Genomic DNA, 16,703 nt, shown 5'->3' with positions numbered 1-16,703 from the left:
GTAATATCAAATTCATATTTGAATGGGTGTGAGAGACCGGAACTTTTGGAGTGCTCTCAATCAAAAGAGAAAGGTATCAACACCTCTTTTTTGGGTTTTTGATTATTGTGGAGTCTCCACTTTTTTTTTTTTATTAAAAAAAAAGAAAAAAGAAAAAGAAAAAGAAAAAGAAAAACTAAAATATACAATTTACATATTGAAATACCTCAAATTTCATTAATTGAATGTACAAATACAATTTGGTAGAATATCATTACAAGGTTTTGGGCCTAAATACAATCTATGTAAAAAAAAAATACAAAGCTTTGTTCCTAGATACAATCTACCAAAACAAAATAAAGCACCGATTCTACCAACTTAAAATTCTAATGTTCGAGGGCTAAGTTATAGAATGGGAAGGTGTTAGACACCCATTTTGCCCGAATAAAGTCCAGTCTTCTAAACTCTAAAATGATCATTTTAGTACCCTTAAACAATGATATGCAACATGTTGTGTTAATATTCCTAGATCTAGGGTTGGATATTATACAAAATTTTTCGATCTGTAGCTCTTCTACGTGAAGAAATTAAATGTGATTTTTTATTATAAAAAATGATTTTTTATTATAAAAAATGATTTTTTATTATAAAAAATGATTTTTAAAGGAAAAAAATTCAGATTAAATTTTGAATAATGAAAAAAAGGAATTGTGGGGCCCGAGGGCCTGACAGCCTCAGCCCATCGTGTAGTAGGCCCAAGGCCGGCGCCGAGGAAGACTGACCATCCAAGGCTAAGTTGGGGAAAGCCTCTTTTTTGACCTACACCGAGGACCTCTTCGTCCTCGGCATACTAAGGGTAATTTTTGGGAAGGGACAAGCCCAGAGCAAGCTGTCACATTCACACTTAATGCATTCACCTAACCCCTCTGGCCGCATTAATGTGGATATAACCCCTTAACAGGGCAACGTTGATCAGAGTGAACCACTTGAGTACTGATAAGGCCTCTGATGGGACGGACGGCCAGAAGAGAGGCAAATGGATGATCAACAGATGGAAGAAGGAGATAGGAAGATGAAGACTATATAAGAAAAGCAAGTAAAGTAAAAAGAAAGGGGGGGAGGAAAAGGGGCTTCTCGGCCACGGGCCGAGGAGCATCCCCCTAGTTGTAAATAAACTCTAAGTATTTTTTAATAAAAGAGAGTTCATGCTTGGTGAACGACGGCCAGCGCCTAAACCTTTAACCCACTCTCTACAAATTTATTGTTTGGGCTTGTTGGGCTGAAAACCCATTCATACTCAGGGTCAAATCCAAGTTGAGTCCCTACAATTGGTGCCGTCTGTGGGGAGGATTAGAGTGCTGGTTGGCGCACCAGACGATTGTTCTAAGTGATCGTTTTACAGTAGGTTGGCGAAGTAAAAAAAAAAAAAAAAAAACAGAAGATTTGACAGCGAAAAGAGAGATCTTGATATTATTTCATAAATAGAAACAGTACAAATTACAATCAGAGGCTCAGGCAGGCATGTTTCACAAACAAATTTACAAGCTAATCCTACCAGCTAGTTCTACAATCAGAGGCCCAGGTGGACCCGCCCTAAAAAACTAGCTAGAGGGAAGTGTCAAGCCGTGCTTTTATTGGCATAAAGAGAATGGGAGAGCTTGACACTAAAAGCAGGGAAGGGGGAGGGCCAGCTTGTTTCAAGGCCACCAATAACTCCTTTCTCGGAGCGGCGGAGCTGGAACAAAGAGAGGAGCAGATGCAGGGGCTCCGGGACACCTTCCCCCATGATGTTCCCTTGATTTTCTCCAATCCTCACGAGTGTTGGCCGTTGGAGACGGCAACACTCGAGCATCGCCCATGATATGAATTCTCACGCCTTCTTCGTCGGGGGTGCGCTCCGAGGAGAGACGTTAGGTACTTCAACAACATCCCTCCGGGCCACCTTGTATGGCGCCATCGGGGTTACGCCTAGATTCTGCTGCACTGGAAGCCCAGTGAGGGCGCGGCCATAACGGCTCTTGGCACGGATGTCCTCACACCCGCCCAAAGCCGCCTCATATTTGCCAACTCCAGTCACAATTCCGGCGGGGTTGTTAAAAGGGCTTGGGGAGCTGAAAGGATGTGTTTTTTCTGTTTGTGTTGGGAGGTTCGTGGATTATAGAGAAACCATCCCCCCACCTTATATAGGGGATGAGGGATGGTGAGAATTAATTCATGCAGAATTCCAAAAGAGAATTATCAGCTGGGCTAATAATGAAGCTACCAATTTCCAAGGAGGCCGTAGACCGTTCGACTCGTGTTAATTCACGAGGACATTAATGAAGGCGCGTTTCGCGCATCGAAGCGTCAAGCGCGGAACACGAATGGATAAAGGGCGCTTCATAAATGAAAAAGATGGGGGCTCGAGCTGGAGGCGAGATCAACGCCACGTGTAAAGATCATAATCTGACCCAAGGAGGAATCATTTCCAGTAAAGCGGTCCGAGGACAAACCCCTATTTACAGAAAAATAGAAGTGGTAGACAGAGCCAAGGTATTGCATGGTCCTTGGAACCAAGCCTGTGGTAAAACTATTCACACCATTATACCTGGGTACTAGACAGAACCAAGGTATTGCATGGTCCTCGGACTCAAACCTATAGGGAAACTAGATACTTACAGAAAAATAGAAATGGTAGACAGAGCCAAGGTATTACATGGTCCTCGGACCCAAGCCTATGGTAAAACTATTCACACCATTATACTTGGGTACTAGACAGAACCAAGGTATTGCATGGTCCTCGGACTCAAACCTATGGAAAACTAGATGCTCACAGAAAAATAGAAGTGATAGACAGAGCCAAGGTATTGCATGGTCCTCGAACCCAAGCCTATGGTAAAACTATTCACACCATTATACCTGGGTACTAGACAGAACCAAGGTATTGCATGGTCCTCGGACTCAAACCTATGGGGAAACTAGATACTTACAGAAAAATAAAAGTGGTAGACAGAGCCAAGGTATTGCATGGTCCTCAGACCCAAGCCTATGGTAAAACTATTCACACCATTATACCTGGGTACTAGACATAACCAAGGTATTGCATGGTCCTCGGACTCAAACCTATGGGGAAACTAGATATTAAATCTGATTTTTTTTAATTAAAAAACAGAATGAATTTAAAAAAAGAATTTTCAAATCTGAATTTTTTGTTTGAAAAAAGAATGGATTTTGAAAAGAATTTATAAATCTGATTTTTTTATTAACTAAGAACAACAGATCTAAGATTATATTATATATATCCTATATCTATATGATCAAACATATGAACAAACATGAACAAAAAATCATTACATTTTTTCTATGAAATAAAGATTCAAAAAAAGAAAAGAAAATCACATTAGAGATTAATATCCATAGATAAAATGTAAATAGACTCACATGCTAATGAAAGAACAAACATGTTAATAAAAGAGTATAAGCAATACTTGTATCAATGCATGAATAAATTCAGTAGGGGGGAATTACTTCAGAGTTAGAGGGAGAGTGAGTCTCTCTAAGTCCTAAAGAATTTTCTCTTAACGAAAAAGAAAATCTTAAAGTCAGTCTTCCAGAGTTTCTTTTATGTTTAGGGGTAGAGGGGTGTGCTGAATTTTAGATTTTCTCATCTATTTATAGAGATGTGTTTGCTTAAAAAATAAGTTAGGGTTGCTTAGAAAATTAGCAAACACAAATTAGGTAAGGTTTTATTCCTAAAAAATCGAATCTAATAAGTTTTGACTTGAGCTAAAAGTTTCTAGGCCTGTTTTCAAATCTGTGCCAATCAGCACTGTGGAAGTGCCGATTGGCACTCCTCAGTGTTCGGCCCAATTTCCTTTTCTAGTTCATTTTGGACTCTTTTTTGGGCATTTTCTAGGCTGGGATTTGTACTTGGACATTTTTCCAACTTGTATTCCAAATAAAATCCATTTTGACTTGATAATTAAGTCCCTAAAAGAATAATTATTTGAAATATAATTACTTCTAAAAGCCTAATTATCAACAATTCCCACATTATCAGATTATCCATTTTATTCCTATGCAACCAAACTCATTTTTAATCAAATTCAACAACCAATCACATAAATTATTTAATTAATTTTAATTATTGACCAATCAAAATTAATTTCAATTACGGTTTCACCTAAATGAAATGTATGCAGATAGTGAAAACTTGATCTCGTGATATCTTTCAATCCGACATATCATTGCCATTGTTAGAATCTCAAGATCATTTCTATGATACGTGATGAATGATTTAATGCATGAAACGTAGTCATGATTTTTGGGTACTTAGAACGACCATTTTAGTCATCTTCCAAAATTAAATTATAGGTAGGAATGGCAACAGGTCGGATTTAGGGCAAGTTTTTTTTATGCCCGAACCTGACTCGCTAGCCTGCTCCCGAAACCTGAACCTACCCCGTTTTATAAATGGTTTTTTTTTTTTTTAAAAATAAAAAAAACCCCCAAACTTGCCCCATCGGGCCTCGCCTAGCCATGCCACAATTTGGGCCCAAACCATGGCCCAATAAAAAACAAAAGGGCCTAAAGCCTGACCATGGCCCAATTTTAAAAAATAAAAATTATGTTTGCCCAGATTCAAGCAAATCTGGGCAGCTTGAATATGGGCAAACATAATTTTTTATTTATTTATTATTTATTATTTTTCTTTATACTAGCAGGAGTATACTTAGGTAGAGGAAATCAAAGAATGAAATTCCCACATACAAAAATAGTTGAAAAATAATAAAGATTTGAACTTTGGTAGAGAAAATCAAAGAATGAAATTGGAAAATTGAAAAGTAAAAAGACCCACAAGGAAATTATGGATGAACAATGACCAAAGATTTTTGATTTTGATTTTCCCTTTCAAAATCACAAATACAAACACAAACACAAACCCTAACACAAACACAAACACAAACACAGAATTCACAAACACAAAATTTTCAAATTTATGATTTTGCCTTTCAAAATCACAAACACAAACACAAAATTCAGATTTATGATTTTCCCATTCAAAATTACAAACACAAACACAGAAATCACAAACACAAACACAAACTCACATGATTGAGACCAAAAAAAAGAAAAAGAAAAAAGAAAAAAAAAGATGGAGAACGAGGTGGTTCGGTGGAGAAACATGGAGGGAGCGAGGCAGTTGGGTTGAGGTAGTGAAGTGAGGGGACGAATGGGGGTATGGCTGGCGGTGGTGATGCAAGTATGAGAGTGAGAATGGTTGAGGGTGAGAGTGCATGAGGGTGAGGGAGGGGGGTGGCTAGGCTGAGGAGGCTGAGAGGCGGCTGTGTGTTAAGAGAGAATTGAGAGAAAATGATAGGTTTAGGGTTAGGTTATATATATATATATATAGGGAAATGCTAGTGAATGCCCTTAGGACATTTGTTAATAACACATTTAAAGAAAGTTTTTATGGGAAAAGAAAAAAAAGCAATTAATATTTTGACAGTCTTTTTCATTTCCAATAAAAGTGGTGTAAAAAATTTCCTAAAATGGATTGTTAACCAATAACCTAAGCGAATTTGTTAGCATGACCCATATATGTGTGTGTGTGTGTGTGTTTTTTTTTTTTTTTTTTTTTGTAATTTTATTTTTATACTAAACAGGTTGAGTTTGAGTTCGGGTTCAGGGCAGGTATTACAAAAACCCACACCCGCTTTGGGTTTTATTTTGAAAACCCATACCCGACCTTATTGTTTATCGGGTCGGGTCGGGCCAGGTACCCGTGGGTCGGGTAACAGTTGTCATCCCTGATTATAGGTGCAAAATTGAGTATCTACAATGGGTAAAAAATTTTATCAGGGTTTTACTATATATGGAATAAGAATAACTTAATCAAATAGCTTGTGAACAAGATTGAGCTTGTTAAAGAAAAAAATGAACTAAGCTTGAACATGTAATCTTGTTTAGTAATGAGCTTGAACTTAACTCGTATTTGAAATAAAACTAAATAAACAAGTGTAAATTTTAATACTAGGCTCGATCGGCTTGTTTACAACCCAAAACACAAGAAAGCTTAGTCTAAAATAGATATGGGAGCAAAACATGAGAAGAAGAAGAAGAAGAGGGAGAGTGGGGTGAAGTGAGGATGACAAATTAAGCTTGATCGACAACATGAAGAAGAAGAGGTTGCGAAGAGCGTGATCAGCGATGTGGTGAGGTGGTGGTGAGTAACATCGACAACAACAAACTGTGAATGGCTTTGATTTTTGTACTGTCCTAGCTTTTATTCGATTTTCACCAGTATTTCAAGTTGTAAGAATCAAGAGCATTTTTATTTCATTTGATTGACTGATAGGAGAAATACTGGCCATACTGGTATGGCATGATATTGACTCCACGGATTTTGATTATCTTTAAAAAAAAAAAGAGGGAGAAATTATACTTTACCACCCTAAACTATACCTCATGTTACATTTTGCACCATAAATTATGACCCTTGTTACATTTTACACTTTGATATTAAGTTTGTTATTAACTTGGATGGAAAAATATGACACCACGTGAAAAGACCTAATTGCCCCTCTTCTCAATACTTTAAAAATAACAGATAAATTACATTTTACCACCTTAAACTATACTTCTTATTACACTTTGCATCCTAAATTTTGAATTTTTATCCAAGTTAACAGTAAACTTAATGGCAGGGTGCAAAGTGTAATAGGAGTCATAGTTTAGGGTGCAAAACGTGCATTCAAAAAGTTTAGGGTGCAAAGTGTAACATGAGGTATAGTTTAGAGTGATAAAGTGTAATTTTTCCTTAAAAAAAAGAAGAAGTTGGGGTTATAGATACTCTTTCGAGTATGAAGAGCAAAATCATGAAGGGGTAGACAGATCCACAAGATGTGAAATCTAGGTGATGTTAAGAAATTAATGCTTGATGAGACTAAATTGGTCTACAAAGTGTAAGAGTTGCATACACCATGGCAAAACTAGGAATTTTCTATTGGGGGGCCAACTAAAAAAATTGGAGAATTGTTTTCATTGGTTTTTGGGTCTAAAAAAATAAGTTGGCAAAGTATAACTATACCTAGAAAAAATGAAACTTAAAAGAATTGTGCATAACTCAAACAACTTAATTTCACCCTACACCTTGGGGTTGTTGTCCCATTTAATTAGAAGGTTAAGGTTGGGAATTGCCGTAAATACAAGATTGGTGAGGAAAAGGAATTATGCATAGTTTGGTTGGTGTGGTTCTTAGTTAATTCAATTGATAATTTTGTTGTTGCTGAATAAGCAACCAGGGTTTGAAAGATGAAAATAATGAAGAGAGAGAGAATGAAATATTAATAACAATGCAAAAATGGTAGAAGCTAATTGGAGAGAGAGAGAGAGAGAGAGAGAGAGAGAGAGAGGAAAATTAGACCAACCTCCCTTGTGACTTCACAAAATCACACTCCCCACAAACATTTCAACAAATGACATGACCCTTTAATATTTTTATAAATGCAACAAATAAGTATATATCCTCTCAAACTTTACTTTCCTAACGAAATACTCCAGTTTTGAATAAAGATTCTTACACAGAATTATAGGTGAAATGACACTCCCTTCTTAATGTTTGTGGATAAATAACACTTGCCTCTTGAGGTTTGCGTAAATGATTAGAAATACTTTTTAATTACTGGTATATTTGAAGTAACTATTTGAGAGAGAACAGGCTTATTTGTTGTATTATAAAAATCTCAAGGGTAGGATTGTCATTTTATGAAATGTTTAGGGGAGTTGTTATATTGTGAAATTTTGATGGAGGTTGGAGTAATTTATCTTTAAGAAAAAAAATTGAGGGAAGAGACATTGTGATGAATTTTGGGTTTTTTAAATGAAGAATGAGAAATAAGAGTTTGAAAACCCTCATTTTGAACTATATGTTAACCGGTAAATGTAAGAGAGAGTTCATTTTAAGAATCTGCTCCAGAGTAGAGTTGACCTATAAGGCCAAAAAGTAACTACAAAAAAAAAAAAAAAAAAAAAAAAAAAAAAAAAAAAAAAAAAAAAAAAAAAAAAAAAAAAAAAAAAAAAAAAAAAAAACCTTTCTACTAGTGTTTCCAAACACATTCTTAATGTTTTTCATTTTAAATTATTACTTTATATATATTTATATATACAGCCAAATTTGTCAACAAATCATTTACACGCATGAAATTGATGAGTTTTATTTATTTATTTATTTTTTTTTAACTTGTCGTTTAATAAATTTATATTTAAGAAATTGGTCAATATATTTAACTTAATAAAATTTACCGTAATCATAATCCAAATAAGAAGTAGTGAATCTTTTCAAAAAAGAAAAAACAAAAAAGTGGTGAGTGTGATCTTGGACAGATGTTTGAACACAATAACAAAAAAACAAAAACTAAACCAAAATAAACATGTCACCAAAATAAGTTGTCACAACAACAAGTGTCATCGTTTTCTTAATTTACTTTTCTTTCTTTTTTTATATATTTTTTTATTTTTTTATTTGGTAGAAAGTTTACTTTATTGTTAGAAAGGTGGAAGCTAATCAAGCAATATTATGGACAAGCTTGAACTTGTTCAAATAGTTAATGTATTAAGCTTAAAAGTGTAATTTAGTTTGTTAATATGTTCAAGCTTAATTGGCCATAGTTTATATAGAATTAAACGAAAAAACCTTGAACATATGATAATCAATTTGGTTCTCAATCATCCTTAATTTATTCTAAATGTTGTTTTACATTTATTTTTTAACACAAGTGTGTCGTTTTCCAAGGAAACACTAACCATGCATATTTGAATTATACTCCTAAGAAGGTAGTCAAATTATATTCAACAAACTCCCGAAGAACACACATTTATCCAACCAAATACATATGCAATTATAAGTATCATAATCTTCCCCACATATATTCCCGACGTTGATGTTGTACATCAATGTGGCGTCCTCAGGTCATAAAGGTGTTACTAGAATCTTTACTGGTTGAATTGTGAGTGAAATAATCCTTGGTTTCTCGATGAGTGACTAGAATCCTTAGAGCACTAGTATTGGGGGTGTAAAAACCCCTTAGTTTCTATTTTACCTCCTAAAACCTTAAAACCATGTTCCATCCGGGTATGTAAACCTAAAACTTTTTCCATCCTTTCTACACTTATTGTTCATAGGGTTGTAAGCAAAAATATAATATTTTAATTTCTCACACTCTCTCTCTTCTTGCATATATAATTATTTTATTTTATTATATTAGGCACTTTATATTATTTTATTGAGTTATATGTAAAAATAAAAACTGGGATGTAAGATGAGTTGGTAAATAAGTTGGTAAAATAGATAAAATGATATTTGAGGAGTAAAATAGGTTTTTTTTTTTTTTTGGCATTCCAGATGCTATTGCTCTTAAGTAGTATCTAGTAGACTTATATTTTCTTAGAGTTTTAGATTAATTATGTTAGTCTAAGGTTTTAAGATTCCCCTACACGTACTCATGAGTCTTTATTTAACAATATAGAAAACTAATATGGTTGGATCAAGATAACCTAGAGGGTGTGAGCACAATGTCCCTTTTCAGGATGCTAGTATTGGAGAATTTGTCAAATCCTCGCTACATTTAATTACATGAGTGGCGAAGCAACAAGGACGTATGAACTACTAAGTAATAGTAAGGGAGTCAATACCGTATTGGCATTCCAGATGCTATTGCTCTTAAGTAGTATCTAGTAGACTTATATTTTCTTAGAGTTTTAGATTAATTATGTTAGTCTAAGGTTTTAAGATTCCCCTACACGTACTCATGAGTCTTTATTTAACAATATAGAAAACTAATATGGTTGGATCAAGATAACCTAGAGGGTGTGAGCACAATGTCCCTTTTCAGGATGCTAGTATTGGAGAATTTGTCAAATCCTCGCTACATTTAATTACATGAGTGGCGAAGCAACAAGGACGTATGAACTACTAAGTAATAGTAAGGGAGTCAATACCGTATCGGAGGCTGTACCGGTTTGGCCAGCGGTACGATATATTTCGAATACCGGTTAATACCGGTGTACCGTTTCAGGTTTACAGCTATTTTTTATATTTATAAATAAAAAAAATATATATATATATATATGTATGTGTGTGTGTGTGTGCATATATATGTATATTATAATAAATATAAAAGTTTAGGATAAAATATTTCCTCAATTCAAAACTAATTATTTATGGTTTTAGACTTTAGTATCAATTAAAAAAAAAAAACACAATATAAAAAATAGAAAGCTTAAAAGTTACCATTGCATATTAAGAAAACAAATAATACTAATAAGTTAATGCAAATAAGTTACCATTCTGTCTTAACAAAAATTTAAAAATTACAAAACTTTAAAAAAAAAAAAAAAAAACCTTTTTTCTATACTGGCCGGTACGTCCGGTACCGGCTGGTATTGCCCGAAATTGGCCGGTACGGCCGGTATTTTTTCCGGTACGAAACAGGGGGATTATATGTACCGGTTTGCTTGCCGGTACGGTATATACCAGCGGTACCGGCCGGTGCGGTACGGAATTGACTCCCTTGAGTAATAGGCTTGATCTTTCGAGTAGACATCCCTAACCTTCCCCATGTTCCCAATAATCCAATCATTGGTTTCACTCAAACTCGAACACTTTAATTATAAGCTTAGAACAACTACTTTTAAAGAGACTATTGATCCATTTGATCAGGTGGAGGCATAGGTTGAGAAGATGGAAAGGCAATTCACTACCATGGGATGCACGGGTGAGTAATGTGTGAATTTTGTTGTAATAATGTGAGGGAAATGCTAACATATGGTGGGATATGGGACGAAGATTGTTGAATGAGGTTGATAAACAAGCTACATGGGAGGCATGTTATGAGCTTTACTTATAGCATTAAATACTAGTTGGAATTAGAATTGTTGAAACTCAAACTTGGGAACAAGAAACTTACAAAATATGAGGTAATAACGTTCACTGAGTTAGTACAATATGCCCCTCATATTGATGTAGATATAGCTAGTAAATGTCGTAGATTGCTTAAGAGTTTTTGAGAGATATGATATTAGACCACGACTTATTCCTGTAATGTTGAGAGATTTCCATGAACTAGTTGATTGATCTATGGTTGATATGGAATATTACAACCTACCATGTCATCATGGACAGGAATGACCAGATTGAAAGCCCAACCTATGTGTCCTTGCCCAAATTAATCAGATATGCCAATGACAACACCACCAAGTAGGGCTTAAGAACATGGGCTGGGGTAAGTAAGCACCAAAGCTCGAACCAAAAGCCCATGCAGAAATGTCGAGATTAATGGCTCGTTTGAATGGAGGGGGGAAGAAGGAGGAGGAGAGTAAAATTGACTAAAAATAAGTTAATTTTAGGCTAAATGTACTCTACTTTACTCTACTCTCCCTCTCTCTTCCTCAATCCAAATGGGCCATAAAGGACTTGTTAACCTTGAAATAATGGGATCCAAGGAATGATAGTTTGATAATCCTAATCTTCAGTTCAATCAATTTAAAAACATAAATTTTTCAAAAGAAAGAAGCAAAAACTTATGGATTACATTTGGTCAAATTCTAATATTAGTAATTTTGTTTTCCTTTTCAACTAAAATACTTGGCCTTTATTATCTGAGCTAGAATCATGGCTACCCATGTGGTTCTAAATTGCATCTCAAAATAGTGTATAGGCATTCTTTAGGAAAGCTTTTTATCCGTTTGAGGAACTGTGTTTTGAGGCCTTTTCCTTCTTATGCTGGGGTCTTCGATTATTTAAGTCCTTAAATGTTTTACAATTGCCTATAAGGAACATTTCTGGCTTCTGTATGTAGTCTGGTTCCTTGGTATATAATCACCAAACTTTTTAAGTAAGTATTAGGTTTCACTAATGACTTAAGTGTTTAAACAAGTTTTCATTGTAAAAGAAATCTCTGCCATTGTCATGGGGTCCTTGTTGCTAGACCACATTAAAAAGCAAGCATCTTCTTTTCTACAAGAGAAATACAAAAAAGCTAGGCTGGCCTTCACAGACGTTACTGAAGCTGAACTGTAAGTCTATCTCTCTTTTTCTTTTTATTAAACAATAGGTAAGATTATGTTCCTCAACACTAAAAGAAGAATGTGGTGCGAAATGCGTGACTAATTACCAAAATTGCTTTTAAGTTACCTTATAAAATGTTGATTGGTTATAAATCCTAATTTTCTAGAATGGAACAAATTAATGAAATCGCAACAATAACTCAGATACAATTTTCACTTTATTTAATTAGGCTTTCGTTAAGTGCATTTGATGAATTTTGCTATAATAAAAAATAAAAAAAAATAAAAAAAAGAAGAAGAAGAGAGAGAGAGAGAGAGAGAGAGAGAGAGAGAGAGAGAGAGTATGGACCATTATGCATAAAAGGGTTAAATTTGTTGCCAATAAAATGTTGATTGGTTATAAATCCTAATTTTCTAGTATGGAACAAATTAATGAAATTAATCGCAACAATAACTCAGATACAATTTTCACTTTATTTAATTAGGCTTTCGTTAAGTGCATTTGATGAATTTAGCTATAATAAAAAAAAAAAAAAAAAAAGAAGAAGAAGAAGAGAGAGAGAGAGAGTATGGACCATTATGCATAAAAGGGTTAAATTTATTGCCAATGGAATGATTTTTCAATATTTTTAGTTTGTTAGCTTCCCAATTGCTACCTTCTTCAGTCAAAAAAAAAAAAAAAAAAAAAAGCTTCCCAATTGCCATCCATTAAACGGTTTCCCTTGTTTATAGTATAGAACAAAATAGATATAATTTTATTTTAGGTTACTATCTGCTGCTTTTACAATAACTTATATAAGATTGATGCTCTTATATAAAGGTTGGTTGAAGAAGCAACAAATAATGATCCATGTAGCCTTGATGCTAGAATAATGACTAGAATAGCTGAAGCATCTTTCGAGATAGATGATTATTGGAGAATTGTTGATATTCTTCACAACAGGTAAATTTTGCGTGCTTTTGGCTAAAAGAATTCAATTTAATAAAAATTACAACATTAATGTGTTTAATTATTCACAAGCATGCATACTTTTTATTAGTGATACGTAAGCATTGCAGGTTGTCTAGTAATGATTGGAAGCGATGGAGGCAATCCTACAAATCACTGGTGCTTCTTGGGTTCTTACTAACCCATGGTCCTGAAGAATTTGCTGAAGAATTTCAATGTGATACTGATGTTATTCAAGAGCTCGGAACATTTAAACACATAGATGAAAAGGGGTAATTAAAATGTGTAAATGTCGCATTACCATATGCTTGCTTTTATTATTTTAACCCTATTTCGTTGTGATCGATGTTAGGTTCAACTGGGGTATAAGCATGCAAAAGAAATCAGACGAATTACTTAAACTTTTGGGAGGAGGAGAGACACTCAAACAGGCACGTTTGAAAGCCCTCAAAGTAACAAAAGAAATCCAAGGATTTGGAGGTTCAATGGGTTATCCTTCGTCCTCTACTCCTTCCACAACCACTCCTTCCTCATCGTCCTCGGAAGCATCAAGATTTTCATCATTTCTCTCATGTTCTACCACAAGTCCCACATGGAATGATATAAATGAGCTAGACAAGCATCAACTGTATACACCCAAAAAAGAAGTGCTGGGAAGTTATTCACAAGGAGGTATACATGATGAGGAGAATACTATTTTCCCAGCTACAAACAAAAATTCCGAAGGATCACACCTGTGGGATAGCCCTCGGATTCAAGAAACGGGTTCTTTACTTGATTCTGAGGACGAGGAAGATGAAAAAAAGGATGGTTTTATGAGTGGAATTTGCTCGAAGCTTGTTGGAAGTAGTTCTTCAAGAGGTAATCACGAAAAGGTTGGATTTAGGAGTGTTTCTGATGCCGGAAGGATGACAAAGAAAAGGTTTGATCGTCAATATTCGCTTTGGTATTGATAGGGTTATGTAAATTCAAGTTTTTGCTTTGGATTTGACTTATTTTCGTGCATATGTAAGTGTTACTAACCATAAGAGAATATGATTTTGCAATAAACATATTTGGACAAATTATGGAACAGCAATTCTAATGCGATTTCTTCTCTCACCCACCAAATTTTCACTTTCCTGGCATATGAAGGGACCAAATTTGCCTCCCCTTGCCCAATAACTTAGGGTTTGAACTCAGATAATATGTTCTGATACCATAATAAATTAATATTATTTCAAAATTTAAATTTTAAAATAGTGAAAATGTTATAAATGTAACATTTTTCTTTAAGATAAAAGTGATTTTAAGGATCTTACAACTACACAACGTATATAAACTAATGTTTCATTAATAACTAAAAAAGAGAGAGAGTAATTTACACTTATTTATTTAATTGTTAAAATATAATTTATTGACACGTTAATTTGTAAATTTTGTAGTATGTTTATTATTTTTGTTTAAAAAATAATTAATTTAATTATATAACTATTATTCTACAAGTCAATTTGATCAATGTGATATCTCTACAAGTTAGCTTTACCTTTTTTTCTTTTTTTCTTTCTTTCTTAATGTGAATGAGCAGCTTCATTTCAAAATGTAAATAGATTACATAATTTCAATACAGAGAGCACTCCAGTCCTGCAAGGTTGCAGAGAATCAGCACAAGACACAAACTAGCTTGAGTCTCTCAAATACAGTAAACACAAACAACGAATGAACTACTAACAAGAATTTTTCAGAAAGAGAAGCAACGACCTAGGCTTTCACGCTAGCTTTTGTGGTCAGCCACTTCTCAAACCCAACACTAATAAGTTCAAAAATTAAAACCCTAATTTCAAAAGAAAAAGATGACACAAGAAAACTTTGCCAAAGCTAAGAAGTCTTTCACTCTCTCCAATTTCCTTACACTTAATAAGATTTTTCCACCTAAACACAGGGATCACGAGCCATGTATTGGAGTGTTGTTGTCAAATCATAGAGGCTAAGCGAAATCTTCAACAAGCCTTTAAGCAATCAAGAGATTGGTTTAGAGGTTAGCGTATCAACTGATGGCATCAAAAAGCTATGAAGAAACAAGGCTGGAGCCAGTAGTACTGCAAGTTTGAGCGAGAAGCTCGGGTACTGTGAGAGGGTTTGGATTTCACTTGTTCTCGACATCATTGTAGAGTTGCGTTTTGTGTTTTTTTTTTTTTTTTTTTTTTTTTTATGAGTTAGGTTTGGCCCTATAGTGTTTTTTCCAATTAGGCTTTCACTTCCTATGTGATTCCTTGTGGTTGTGTGTGAGAGTTGTTTTGTGATAATTGAATATTTATTTTATCCATATTGCACTTGAATTTGATTAATTAATTATTTATCCGGATACATCAAAATTAATAAAATTGGTAGTACAGCTTAGGAGTCTAAACAACATTTTTCAACCCCTGGCCCATCTTAGAGCATTCACATCAGTTTATCTTTTTTTTTTTTTTTTTTTGGGTCTATTTTAGCATAAGACATACATTTTCTATTCTATACTCCATTTTATTTAAATAATCATTTATTATTATTTTTTGACCTTTATTTTCTCTAGTTCTCTCCATCTCTCAGGTCTCTTTGTTTTTTTTGTTCTCTCTATTCTCTCTCATCTCAATTGTCTCTCTCCACTCTGCTCTGTTCTCTCTTCGTTCTCTCATCTTTCAGCACCTTCATCTCAAATGTCTCTCTCCTCTATGCTCTTTTTCATCACCATCGTTGTTCCCCCTTTCTCTTAATTTGACCCATCATCAAACCTATCACTGTCCTCTACCTTTTTCTTGATTTGACCTAGCACAACTTTCCTCTTTTTTGATTTGATTGGCAACACCACAAAATCATAGGTTTTTTGGGTTGATAGCTTTCTCGTTGATCTCACCATGACCCGAACATGGGTTTTTTGGGTTGAGGTGAAATAGGTCGAGATGATGTTAGGTTGAGATAAAATGGGTGGGTTGAGGCAAAAATTCTATTGTGGTTTTCCTTTGAATTTGGTTTGAATTTTTATTTATTTTGGGTTGATTTTTTTTTTTGGTTAAATTTTCTATTTATTTTGAGTCAATTTTGTGATCAAACTATAAGGTGTTGTGATGGGTTGTGGTGGTGTTGGTGGATAGTGCTATGTTGCGGTGGTGGTTGGACAGTGGTGGGTGGTTGATCAGTTCTATCTGGTCTAGAGAGAGAGAGAGAGAGAGAGAGAGAGAGAGAGAGAGAGAGAGAGAGAGAGAGAGAGAGAGAGAGAGAGAGAATTAGATGGAAAAAGAAGAGAGGTGAGAGAAAAAAATATAAAATAATGAAACACACTGTTATTGTAATGAAAGCACAAATAGTGTAAAACACTATAGTTTGTTTAGACCCCCAATTTTAAAAACACGGCTTAATTGCTTTTACTCTAACTTATATAAATGCAGAACAAGAGTAAATGATATGCAATAACTGGGACTACTCTCTAAGCCAGAACCACAAGCAAGCAATAACAAATATAAAGTTTAAAGAGTAAGGAAGAGAGATGCAAACACAAGATAACATCAAGACATGTTATCAAAGAGGAAACCGAAGAATTCAGCGAAAAACCTCAGTGCAACCCTCCAAGTCGAAATGATCCAATAGTGAATAAGTTTGAGTACAAGGATACCAAAAAGATCCTCCAAGCCTAATCTACCTAAAGTACTTGAGCCCTTCAAGCTCCAGTTACCAACGGACTTCTCAGAGTCTTGTCTTCACTAGCTTCTCG

General features: G+C 34.6%; 1 protein-coding gene across 1 annotated transcript; it reads left to right on the top strand.

Annotated features, from left to right (window-relative positions):
* Window positions 1–11,765: 11,765 nt before the first annotated feature.
* Window positions 11,766–14,059, top strand: LOC112008566 (epsin-3). Its single transcript, XM_024040894.2, has 4 exons — window positions 11,766–12,033; window positions 12,845–12,967; window positions 13,084–13,245; window positions 13,326–14,059. The coding sequence occupies exons 1-4, from the start codon at window positions 11,927–11,929 to the stop codon at window positions 13,924–13,926; spliced, it is 993 nt and encodes a 330-aa protein (XP_023896662.2). The 5' UTR covers window positions 11,766–11,926; the 3' UTR covers window positions 13,927–14,059.
* Window positions 14,060–16,703: the final 2,644 nt, after the last annotated feature.

The sequence above is a fragment of the Quercus suber genome, unplaced genomic scaffold (assembly GCF_002906115.3).
Source record: "Quercus suber isolate HL8 unplaced genomic scaffold, Cork oak 2.0 scaffold_466, whole genome shotgun sequence".
In the NCBI taxonomy this organism is placed as follows: Eukaryota; Viridiplantae; Streptophyta; class Magnoliopsida; order Fagales; family Fagaceae; genus Quercus; species Quercus suber.
This window is presented reverse-complemented; position numbering and strand designations above follow the sequence as displayed.